Raw genomic sequence first — 12,687 nt, forward strand, 5'->3', positions numbered from 1 at the left:
CTAAAACTTATCACCCTTTCTACTGCAGAATTAGTAATAGAGAACAGTAGCAAAAAAGGCCAGTCGGTGCTTTAATACCCAAGAGTTATTGAGTCAAGAACACATATTCAAAAATTCAATCTGACTTTTTTAATAAATTTGAATAATGTTATGTACCACTTGCAGAAGATACAGATATCTCACAATATGAAAATAAATCCGCATAATCAGGCTATCTCTGTTACAGCAAGCATGACCCATCACTTCCCTCAACGGTCTCTTTGCAGGAGCATCAGGGGCCGGTTCACTGTTGCAAGATGCTGTGGGACTCATAGTGCAGGTGCAAGCTGCTGGCAACCGAAGTGAGAAAACAACCTATTTTCAATTTATCCAAACTTTTCAGTGTTTCTGACATCCCTGTTCTTTCCTCCATTTTGGCACTTTCTTAGGATGTTGGTGAGGAGCACAACAAAGTTTATCTCAATTACCTTTGACCTTTTCAAGGCCAGCTGACCAATGCAGAGGCTATGTCAGCCCACAACAGCACTGCAAGAAAAGCTGAGGTTGCACTAGCAGGCAGGCTAAGTAAAGCAAGATCTAGATCTATTTTCTGGTGACTCACCTGCTGCCCTGGGGCCAAAATCAGGGCACAGGGCAGTAGGTGAGTCACCCAAGATTAACAATTAGGACTATTGCCTAGTTGCCGTAATTATTAATCTGGCCTTGCGTTGGTGAAGATTCCATCCATCCATCCATCCATACATACATCCATACATTGTTCATCCATGTGAACATCCATGAATAACACCAATGCAGAATTGCAAAATTGCAGTTCCAAAAATGTCCACTTGAGGCTGGCTGTAAAAGACACAGGTCCCATTTACACCCATGTTAACATGCTAATTTCAACATGGGAGTAAATGGGAAATTTTAACATTCACAGCTTGGTTCAGAAAATGAATTTGGTATCAATTGTTCATGTCTTTACTAGTTGATACTGTAATGGAGGATTTTTTTTTTTCCCAGTAACTCCAGTATTAATCCAAATAGGTTCATACTCACAAACTCTATTTTTCTCTTTCTTACTGACTGACAATTATAGTTATGTGTTACCTTGACATGATTTTTTCAGGAGTGTCTCTCTGCCAACATCTAATTCTAAATTTACAAATTAAAGATAATTGTTGAAGTAGGCCTACAAAGCATTCCAGGTAAACATAAAAATTAAGCTTAAAATGCTAAAAGGGACCCTGCATAATCAGACAAGTTAATCTTGTTGGACAAATATTTGTATCTCTCATATACAACAAAAAAACTCACTAGATATCCTAGATATCTGCATTTTGAGTAAATTTGAGCATATAAACTCAAAAGGAGGCCAACATGTTTTGGTCTGCACTGGTAGTGTGTGACGTCACTTAGCCAGAGCGCCCCTCGCTGTTCCTATGCAGTAACCGCTTTTCAAGACTGGCAGTATTTTTTTCTGTTTGCAGCTGTTACTGCCATAACAACTTTCATACTAGGCATGAGTTTGCTGTGTGTTGGCTTTGTCTCTCTCCTGCCAAAGCTCTGTCATTCCTCCTAAGTTTTACCTCAATAAAACAAGTGACTGGATTCAGTGTCTAATGGAAGCATGCCAGTAGCTTTTCAAAATAAAAGCATTATGTACAAACGAAGGGAGTTTCTCCAAAGAAATGCTAGAGTGGGCTTTTACTTTGAAAAGCACAAACCGCAAGTGTTTTCATACTGTGTTTATCTTTTACCTGCAACATTTTGAACCGTGTGGGAACAGAAAGCTTCATAAATAGAAGTTTGGGGAACAACTATATTAAACAGACGCATTTCTCGTGGCCTTCATCAGGATCTTGAAGAAACAGATTTCAAACATATTCTACCGATGTGGATGTACATATTTGCTAGAAAAAGGTGAATATGACTCTTTATTTATCATTTTCCTGTCTAGTTTGACTGATAACCACTCATGGTGCAAGGAAAAAAAAAGACGAGACCTCAAATCTTAAAATTCTCCGTGCGTGAGACGTGCAGCGTCTCTACAGCGTGTGAGCCCTATCACAGACTGCCATTCTGAAGCAGCTGGTTAAAGTATAGGAAAAGCAAAGAGCTCTCTGGCTAAGTGATGTCACAGTACCAGTGCGGACCAAAACAAGGTGGCCTCCTGGTGAGTTTACAAATCAAATTACTCAAAATGCAGATATTTTGTGAGTTTTTTTTAGTTCAATATACATATGAGACAGACAAATATCTATCCAACAAGATGAACTTGTCTGATCATGCAGGGTTCCTTTGAAGAAAAAAAAAAGAAGAAATGTGTAATGCAAATATCTTAGATGTAGCAAATGCCTTTTGCTCTGCTGCTTTAGCTTAGCTGGCTGCATCTCTCATGGGTCTAGCTTTGGTCAAGTGAAGTTTACTTTTGTGTGGAGTAACTAGATAACTTGCTCCCTGTTGACAGAAGGTCTCACTCTTTGAAGCTCATTGGTGATTTTCAAAACTGCTCAAGAAACCAGCGGGAGAAGTCATTGGGACTACATCATTGTTTTTATGGTGTATGGGTCAAACCCTGATACTTTTATTATTTTTTACAAAATTCAATTTAAAAATCACTTGAGATTTAAATATCTCTTTTATTGCCTGAAAACATTTTAAATGAGTAAAGTGACACACCCAGTTCTGTCAATTCCAAAGGTAGCGTTACTAATGTGTGTGAACGAACCGAGTTAGTGATACCACTCCCACAGATACACTCCATAACTGTCTCTAAATATAGGCCTGAGCACCAAGCATGTCTACACTAAATAGAAGACAGGAGCTAGTGCAGTCTCAGTTGATTGCATGGACACGCACAGAGGAAAAGGTATGCTCACCATGACTCTTTGCTGAGCTATTTCTGTCCCTCTCTGTGCCTAACTGGCCTCCCCTCTCTCTCCATCACCACACCAAGAATACACCTCTAATTGAGTTGGCTCACGATCATATACACCCTGCACTCTGATCCAGTTCCCCCCTCCACAGCCTCCTTCTCCCTGTCTCCCAAGGAGTATCCAGGGAACCGGGACGAGGAACGCCAATCCGTGCTCTGAAAGTTACACTTCCTGTTCTGATCTTACACCCCACTGATTCACTGAGATAATTAGTAACACAGAACTTGTGGCGCTATGAGTGCTTGTACTAGTTTTCACTGGCACACCCTTGTCTCTCGTGTCGGAGTTTGTTTATGTAATATGCTGATATAGACAGCTATGAGTGATAGCAACAACTGCTCTGCTTAGGAAAGACTGAATCAGAGCCTTATTTTAGGGAGACTAATGAGTTTTATGGATTAGGCTTTGCTGAAATCAGAAATAGCCAGAACAAGAGGCTCAAATCTGTTTGTTTGGGAGCCCATGTCTAAGGGTGTGAAAGATTCAAATGCAATTAAAATGAGCAAAGAAACATGCTGATTAAAACAAACTAAAAGATAAAATGTTTTGTTCTCCTTCATTTTCAGTCCAAGTGACTGAGCATTTTCTCTTTATGTCTATTTTGTGCTGTGGGTTTTGGGGCTTTAAAACTGCAATGCAACATTAGCATTAGTAAGTCCATCATGCATTAAAGGCCCCCTGCCTCAACTCAGCTAGAAGAAAGGGTCATTTCACTGCACTTAGTTTAATCTATGTATATTCATCTGGAAAGTCCAGAAATAAAGATCTCTTTAAAGATATGAAACACAAAATACTTTTACTTACTGCAAGCACTGCATGTCTGTTTTATTTAGCATTAGATGCTTATCTGGAATTGTCAGGTGGATATAGCTGACAGGGCTGCATGGCAGCGCAGGGGTTAGTGCTGTTGCCTCACAGCAAAAAGGGTTGCTGGTTCGCCACCCCGTCAGGGCCTCGTGGAGTTTGCATGTTCTCCCCGTGCATGCGTGGGTTCTCCGGCTTTCTCCCACCACCAAAAACTGTCACGGGTTACGGGGAAAAACTCAAAATGGAGGACCCAAATGCAGATAAAAAGGATTTAATGAAACAAAAGAACTTACTTGAACAAAAACACTGGAATCAAAATCAAAGAAACAAAACAAAATCCAAAGGAGCACGAGGAAGCACGAGGAGTAACAAGCACGGGGAAGACATTTGCAATGAACCAACACAGACACAGGGAGACACAGAGCTTATATACACAGGGAGTGATTAACAATGGCAGACAGGTGTGGACAATCAGACACAGGTGAAACTGGTGAAGGATAATCAAAGTGGAGGGAAACTCAGGCAGGAAGCAAAACTGGAATCACACACAAGGGAAGGCAACTACAAAATAAAACAGGAAACATGGAACCTAACACAAGAAGCACACAAGGACTGAAAACTGGACACAAGAATCTAAACTACAGAAACACTGAAAACACAGGATGATACAAAGAACCAAGGAGTGAAACTCAAACACAGGGAGTAAAACTAAACATGAGACATAGGAATTAACCAAACATGCAACACAGGGAATGTAAAACTAACATGAAGCAGGGAATTACTAAACATGAAACACGAGGAGTAAAACTAGACATGAAACAAGGAATAACTAGACATAAAATACAGGGAATAACCTAAACATGAAGCACAGAGAATAACTAGACATGAAATACAAGGAGTGATAAAACATAAAACACAAGAAGTAACTAAATACTAGAAACAGGAAAATACTACACAAGAAACACGAGGGCTAAAGAAAACTCCTAATAAACTCCAAACCTAATACAAGATCAAACTAGAAATCACAGAATTCACAAAGGATAACCATAGGAAAACTCAGAAACATAATAAATCAAAACCAGGATCATGACAAAAACATGATCATTAGGTATTGGCCATAGGTGTAAGTACCTGGTTGTCTGTCTCTATATGTCAGCCCTGCAATTGACTGGCGACCAGTCAAGGGTGTACCCTGCCTCTCACCCAGTGACAGCTGGGATAGGCTCCAGCACCCCCCAAATGGGATGGATAGAAAAATGGATGGATGGATGTAGCTGTGAATAGATATTTTGACAGCAAGCTCAAATTTGAGTTTTTGCTGTGAATTTTCATCATGCAAGTGTCTTAATAAACAACGAAAAAAAAGTTCAATATGACAAGACGTACAAGATAATAAGACCAACAAGCAGGGTAGTTACGCCTGCCACATAGTTCTGCAAGGCCTTTGAAAAAACACAGAAATAAAGGCAAGCCGACAAACTTACTCAATGATAAAACTGGACTATCACCTGGGGGTATATGCTACAATGACATACACACTTGTCATTGAAGTATAGTGGTGGATCAGAAAGCTATAGGCCCAAAGGAGCTACACTGTCATGGCAATTGTAACCTGACAATATGTCACGGTATAAGGTCACAATAACATTTTACCTTCAAAATGTAATCAGTTCACCCTCAAATGCAAGTTTAGGCATGTGGCAAATTTGACAAAAATCCTTCAGTGCATTCTTGAAATACTGGTCTCAGTGACGTTGACCTATGAACTCTAAACTCTAACCAGTTCATCCTAGAGTCAGGGTTGACATTTGTGAAAAATTTAAAGAAAATCCCTTCAAGAGTTCTTGATATATCACCTTCACAAGCAAGGGCTAAACTTGGCAAGACAGTCTTGCTTCAGACTGTTTGTCCCTGATGGCTACTCTCACAGACTGTTCATTTGAGACACCATATAACTCAGAAAACAAATGCATGCTAAAACTTTCAAAATAAAATCAGTTAAACTTATATTTGAGATTACCTTAAGGGTTAAAGAAAGGGCTAGGATACCATAAGTTAAAAACTGAAAACCTGACTAGCAAAACCTGATTACAAAACGTTTAATGAAAGCCAAGTAAACAGTCTGCTTGCGGGAAAAAAAGCTTGTCCTTCATTCCAATGCAAAAAGTGTAGCTTACCTAGCTTTATCAGCTACACAAAGTAGATAATGTAGCTACATAGCCAATGCAGTAATCTGGCTAATGTGGCTAGAGCTAAGACCAAAAGCAGATATGTCTCTATGTCGTTTATGTTGCTAAGTTAGCTTTAGCTACCTATACTAAAGTTCACATTGCAAAAGCTAACTTAGCTACGTAGCAAATGTATGGCAATTGCTGGCTTTTGTTGTAATGTTATTTACATAGCTAGCATAGTCAAGTTAGATTTAGCTAAAGCTAAGAAAGCTAAAGTGAGCAACCATTCGTGTAACTACTTCTAAAATAGATCTATACATATCACCTTCTCCTTTAAGCCTTTAAAGTGTTTTAAAGTGTTTTTAAAGAGTGGTGTGTATAAATTTGTATGAAGGGTAGATTTCCTTTTTCATCAGGTCTTTTACTAACTTTAATATGAAACGAAACCACCATTACTGTGCATAGTTTTACTGCCACTGTGTAGTTGCAATACTTCTCTACTGTAGCTCTTCTTTCATCATTACTTTAAAGTACAACAACCCTCTATATCTGGCATAATGTCAGAAAGTAAGGTGACATCTGCTAATCTAGTTTGAGCTTTCTCACCACCTGCCTTACAGTGTCATTCACACTTTAATCCTTGTGCTTGTGGTGTCAGTGGCTCTACATTGGCCCTTTTCCTCTGTTGTTCAGTTTAAACCCACAAAAAGTGTTATCTTTTCAAATAAACCTTAGTATCAGGGCACAAACACTGATCTAAAGCAGAGCAAGAGGGTGTGTTTGTTCTCCCTGCCTCACTCTGTGGTGGAAGTTCGTGCCAGTGTGCAAACTCTGCCCAGTTAGCCCCACAACCCTATGTGAAATGTGACACAAGCCTGGGTTCTCCTTTACGGCATGCCTTTTCTGTCTGTGTGCACTACATTGTGTGTGTCTGCACTGGTGTGTGAGTGTTAGTGCTGGTGTGTGTGCAGGGCGGGGGTCAGGCCTCCATTTTTACCAGGACGTCTGCAGCAGCTGTCCACTGGCATGCCAAAGGGAGCGTCACAGTGGTGATACAGGGGTTCAGCAGTGAACTAGAAGGTGTTTGATCAGCTTGGTCTTACTCTCGCTGTCTCTGACCAACCCAGGACCTGAAGCCACAGCTCCACTCCACCATGGCGGATCAGTATCAGTACAACGCCAACGAGGAGAAGATTGTGAAAGACAGCCACACCAAGGAGATCGATCTCATTAACAGAGACCCAAAGCAGATCAATGAGGACGTGGTGAAGGTTTGTGCTGCATGGACACATCAGGATTATAACTCCTATTTCTGTGGAATAAATGAGCAAAGTGATTAGCAGAGACCAGACATGGAAACAGGTTACTATACTGTCTAGAGCCTTAAATAGATCAAGTGCTATTCCTGTTGCAGAACATGGAGTTTATTTTGGGAATGGGGTAGAAGCTTGTGAAACTGATACACTGTGCCACCATGTTTTATTTAGGTTTGACCAATGTTTATCTTGATTTTTGCCATGTCTGTGCAACTAAATATTTTTCAGAAAGTACATACATTAAGATTAGGTTTTTTTGACTGGAAGGAGTTCATGTAAGCATGAATGGAGAGTGTAGTGAGAGAGTGTTGGTGGAGAATGTAAATCAGGAGTTGAGAAGAGTACATGTTTCATGTCTGCATGGCTCTGTTTAGAAGGATTTACAGACCTGTTCATGTCTGTTTCCAGGCATGAGGAGATAAAGGTTATATATTTTTAAACGGGACTTCCATGAGTGTGGTGTAGAAGTTACTCTGAGTGATAAAATAGCACATTCTAATCCCTGAAGCCATTCCTTATTGCTTATTTGTAGGCCTTACAACAAAAATAAACCAGCCTCTCTAGAGACAGTTTCCCTGTAGTTTAATCTGATTCACCTGTTTTAGACAGCATGGGTGTCCATCCATTGTTCCCTGAGAACAATGATTGTTCTCTTGCTGAATCAATCTCCAGCAATCCCTTTAAAAGCGCAAAAAGATGCCCGACCTTGCCGAGAAAATATCAAACATGTCGAGCCATTCATTCAGGGGATGATCCCAGGCTGCAATCTCTACTGGAGGCAGACAGCCAGACGTTTCCTCCTCACTTTGATCCTGTTTGATGACTGGAAAAAGAAGAAAGGTTTAAGATGTGTTGCTGCATCTGATGATTAAAAAAAATGTTAATTAACATTTTAGTTAATGAAAAAGAGCAGGTGGCTACTATAAACAACAGAGCGCTGGAAGATAGTATAGGTGCACTCATGCATTTTACATGAAATGAATTAAAGTTTCTAAAAAAGGAGCTTTTAGATAGACTTGGCAATGCATTAGGAGCCACTTTTACCGGTGTGCCTCAGCATTAACTTTTAGTCCATTGAGTGCACCACTTTCTTTGCATTGGATCTGCCATTTTAACAATTATAATCCTCACACTCTACCTGCATAATTTTTGGAGGCTGAAGGCTTTGGTGGAAGAAAATGCATGAAGTACCAGACAGTGTGCACTTAAGTATGTGTATTAAAAAGAAACTTTTCTGAATCTGCTCTCAGGTGGAGTTTGAGGATGTCATTGCGGAGCCTGACGGCACACACAGCCTGGATGGGGTGTGGAAGCTGAGCTACACCACCTTCACCGTGTCAAAATACTGGTGCTACCGCATCCTGTCTGCTGTCTTCGGTATCCCTGTTGCTCTGCTCTGGGGCTTCCTGTTCGCCTGCATCTCCTTCTGCCATATCTGGGCCGTGGTTCCCTGCATCAAGAGTTGCCTGATCGAGTCACAGTGCATCAGCCGCATCTACTCTCTCTGCATCCAGACCTTCTGCGACCCCTTCTTCGAAGCCTTGGGCAAGATCTTCAGCAGTGTGCGTGTGGCGCTGCGCAAAGAGGTCTAAAGAAAAACTCACCCTGTTGTGGTTGTAGATGTGATCAGATGAAGTGTGTTTTCATTTACACCAGAAGATCAGTGCTCCCTCCGCCTCCTCCTCCTTCTCCTCTTTTCATGACATGCTCCACCAGATTCCCTGTGACAGCTGCAGCAGGCGGCGTGGTTCTGTGACAGCTCTGGCACTCCTGGAGGCCTCAGGGCTCCTCAGTGAGAGAGAGAAGAGCCGCCTGGCATGAGGAGGATCTGTCTGCCCTTGTTTATTTGTTCCACAAAAGGCTCCGACGATCCCTCACTGTTGACAACAAAAAACATGGACTCCCTCACGCTGCTGCACCTGTGGATGATGATGCTGCCTGTTTGCATCATATTTTGCCATTTTTTTCAAAGTTTCACTGGTGCTGTATGTCGCTGTGTGTTGTATTGTTGGATTTTATATTGACAGAATTGAATTTAAACATCCTTAATGTATTATATTTAAAGTTCTAACCAAAAGAGTTTGATGAGAGGGAAAGTAGATCTGATTGCAGTAAAAGTGGATTAAAATGTATGTAAATTATTATGTGGAGTGATGAAAACCCTTCTATAAGACCCCTGTTAAGGCTCTTCTATGTTATGTTGATTATGTAAGAATTTATAAGACATCTTTTGCTATTTTTTCCTGCAATTTAGGAAAATAAATGATTAAAAATTATAGAAGCTAGTATAAAGATTTACACATATTGAAACTGTTTGATGAGAGTGCACCACTTGTTTGATGCGAAGTATGTTTGTTTTCTGTCATATCTGAGAGGCTTAAGAAATACATTTTTCAGGTTTACCAAACATCTTGTTTCAGTGATGCTTTTTGACCTTGACTTTCTCCTCTGTGTCTGTGATCCACTACTGATGATTTAGAGCTGCCACGCCTCGCTGTGTTCACAGCCTCAGAGGTTTTCTTCCTGCCTGATCCTATTTTGTACCCAATTACCTCACAATTAGCAGTTTATGTGAGTGGAAGCAGCTCACTATTTTAAAGCACGATTCGGATTAACGGACAGCATTACTGATAATCAGGAGTGATACACAAAATAGTGACAGCAGGGTGGGAATCATGATGCAATATGATATGATAGGTTCCATCAACCACCGTATGACAGAATCAGGATCCAGAAATTCTACAGTCATTAATATATTGTATAACAATCATAAAATGATGCATCACAGCATCTAATAAGCTGATAGATGCTAAACACCTCTTTAAAGGCAATCTGTTCACTGGAATTTGGTGTTAGTTTCCAGCTTGTAATTTTTTTTTAATTTCTTTTCACCACTGGCAACTTCTTTTTTGGACAGTTATTTCCACTCATTCACATTTTAAGGGGATTGAAGTGCTGATGAAGTGAGTGGAATTGTCAGCACTTCAGTGCTAAAAGCTACATAGGGCAGGGCTATTCAATTACAAATTCAACTGGGCCAAATTTTAAAATCAAGAAATGTAGCTGGGCCAGACATGTTTGGCGCCCAGTAAGCAGCTGGTAATGTCAAATTTCGAACCAATACAGATCAATTTGATGAAAAGTATGCACTTTTTATTTATAGTCTCCCTTTTAACCCTTTGGGTGCCACAGTTTTTTAAAGAAAATATTCAGTTTTGATATCAAGATTTCAAAAGGCTGTAGCTTGAAAGTGGTTAGAGATAAAGGCATACCGTAAATGAGAAAAATCTTCAGTATGACCCAAAGTTTATGATGGGAGTAAATTCACTCATCTAATTTGCACATTCTGACATCAACTGTGAACACCCCTGCTGACTCCACCGCCATTGGCTGTGCGTTTTCTCCCACAGCTTCTACCATGTCTGCTGCTACCTCTGTCAATATTCATGGGGTTTTGACCACCCCTGTGACCCCCACCACGTCCCCTCCTCGGCATTCGCCGATTACTCCCACCCCGGCCACGGTGAGGCGACGCATCGCCTTCGGTATGTGCTGCTTGTGGACTGTCATTGCGCACGGACTTGCTGTCACTGCTCACAGATGCACTGTCAGTTTCGGTCTCACCGGACAACTGAACGTCATCGTCAGAAGGTGACTATTCCTCTTTGGTGAATATACCCCAACGGTGAACAGACCTCCCGGCATTGTGAGTATTCTCGCGACAATTCGCTCTCTTTCTCTCTTCTCGCGCCAACTACAACCACTAATACCACTTCTTCATCTCCTCGACTGGGGGTGCATCTTTCAAACTCTCACTCTCCAAAACTTTTGATAGAAACACACCCACAAATGCTGCTCAGATTGAAGTTACTCATGTCCCTCACCTCCTGGTGTAAAGTAGTAAGTAGTAGAAAGTAGTAAGTTGTACGTTTGATTCAGCAATGTTGCTTGTTGCAATTTTGCAACGTTGGCGCTTAAAGAGTCAAATTGGACAACATGACAAAAGCACATCAAAAAGTGCTTGGAAACACAACAAAAGAGCTGTATTTGAACATAACCTGATGTAGTAAAAAATGTTTTTTTTCACTTGAATAAAAATAATATAAATCAAATGAAAAAATGAAATGAAATTCTGTAAATAATAAATTTGGTCACATCCTACCCAGGCATATCTTCAATGCATAAAAACTAAATTTGCACAGTTGTAGCAGCAGTTTAAAAGGACATGTTTTATATTTGTTATTTTGGGGCTGCCTCTGTCTACATCACTAGCCGTGCTTCAAACAACAGTGCATTGTAGGTAGACTGTTGCTAGGCTACGCAGAGTGTTGCATTCACAGTCTGAAATACTGTGGGAATTTATGTAAACCTGCGAAACAGGTTGCCCTCCACATCTCTGGCATGACAACATGCTGGGCCACATGGGGGTTGGTCCTGGGCCGCTTGTGGCCCCCAGGCTGCTATTTGTATAGGCCTGGCATAGGCCATCCAGTCATTTGTGGAAAAACAAAAAAACAAAAAACAAAAAACAAAACAAACAAACAAACAAAAAACAAAAAAAACACAAAAAATGAAAAAGAATAAGGAGAACTTTTGGGCACCAGGGATTCCATAAAAGTAACACCCGTAAGAATGAAGACCTATATTATTTAGTATTTAGTATATATATTTAGTATATATGGTATTTGCCACAGTGATATTTTGTCACACTCTGAGTGAATATGTACTTACAAATGAGAAGGTTTAACCGAAATACATACAAATTCTCACAAAGTCATCTCATTGTTTTACTTATGTTTTTGTTTTTTTTTTCATATTTTTTATTCTTTAAATAGAAAAAAATAACTTACCAAAACTCAGCACATCATAGTATTTTAACATGCCTCTTGGCCAAGTGGAAATAATGAAAAGAAAAATATGCTAGATATTGCTGCAATATCTGTTCTTCTCCCTCAAATCAAGCATTTTTATTTACAGCATGTCATTTACCCAACAGAAATGGCATGCTGTTATCTTGCAGCCTGATGATACAGTCCAACAATCTTTCTTTTTTCTTATTAATCTACACTCAGGACTCTGTACAAGTAGCAAATTTATTACAAATAAAAAACTAAAATATCACGTTGACATAAATATTTAGACCCTTTGCAAAAACATTTAAAAGTTACATAGGTTCCTCCAATTTTTCTAGGTTTTTGTTGACGTGTTTCTATACCTTCATTAGAGTCCACCTGTGGAAAATTAAATTGATAGGACATGATTCGGAAAGGCACACACCTCTCTGTAGAAGTCCTCACAGCTGACAGTGCATAACAGAGCAAAAACCATGCCAAAGGAACTGCCTGCAGAGCTCAGAGACAGGATTGTTGCAAGGCACTGATCTGAGGAAGGCTTGGCTTTCACCTGGAGTTTTTGCAAACTCTTTGCGGGCTTTCATGTGTTTTGCACTGAGGATAACCTTTCATCTCAACA

General features: G+C 40.2%; 1 protein-coding gene across 1 annotated transcript; it reads left to right on the forward strand.

The window, feature by feature from the left end:
• Window positions 1-6,836: 6,836 nt before the first annotated feature.
• Window positions 6,837-9,616, forward strand: cav3 (caveolin 3). The gene is made up of 2 exons (XM_041783424.1): window positions 6,837-7,170; window positions 8,466-9,616. The coding sequence occupies exons 1-2, from the start codon at window positions 7,054-7,056 to the stop codon at window positions 8,805-8,807; spliced, it is 459 nt and encodes a 152-aa protein (XP_041639358.1). The 5' UTR covers window positions 6,837-7,053; the 3' UTR covers window positions 8,808-9,616.
• Window positions 9,617-12,687: the final 3,071 nt, after the last annotated feature.

This window comes from Cheilinus undulatus, linkage group 3 (genome assembly GCF_018320785.1).
Source record: "Cheilinus undulatus linkage group 3, ASM1832078v1, whole genome shotgun sequence".
Lineage (NCBI taxonomy): Eukaryota > Metazoa > Chordata > Actinopteri > Labriformes > Labridae > Cheilinus > Cheilinus undulatus.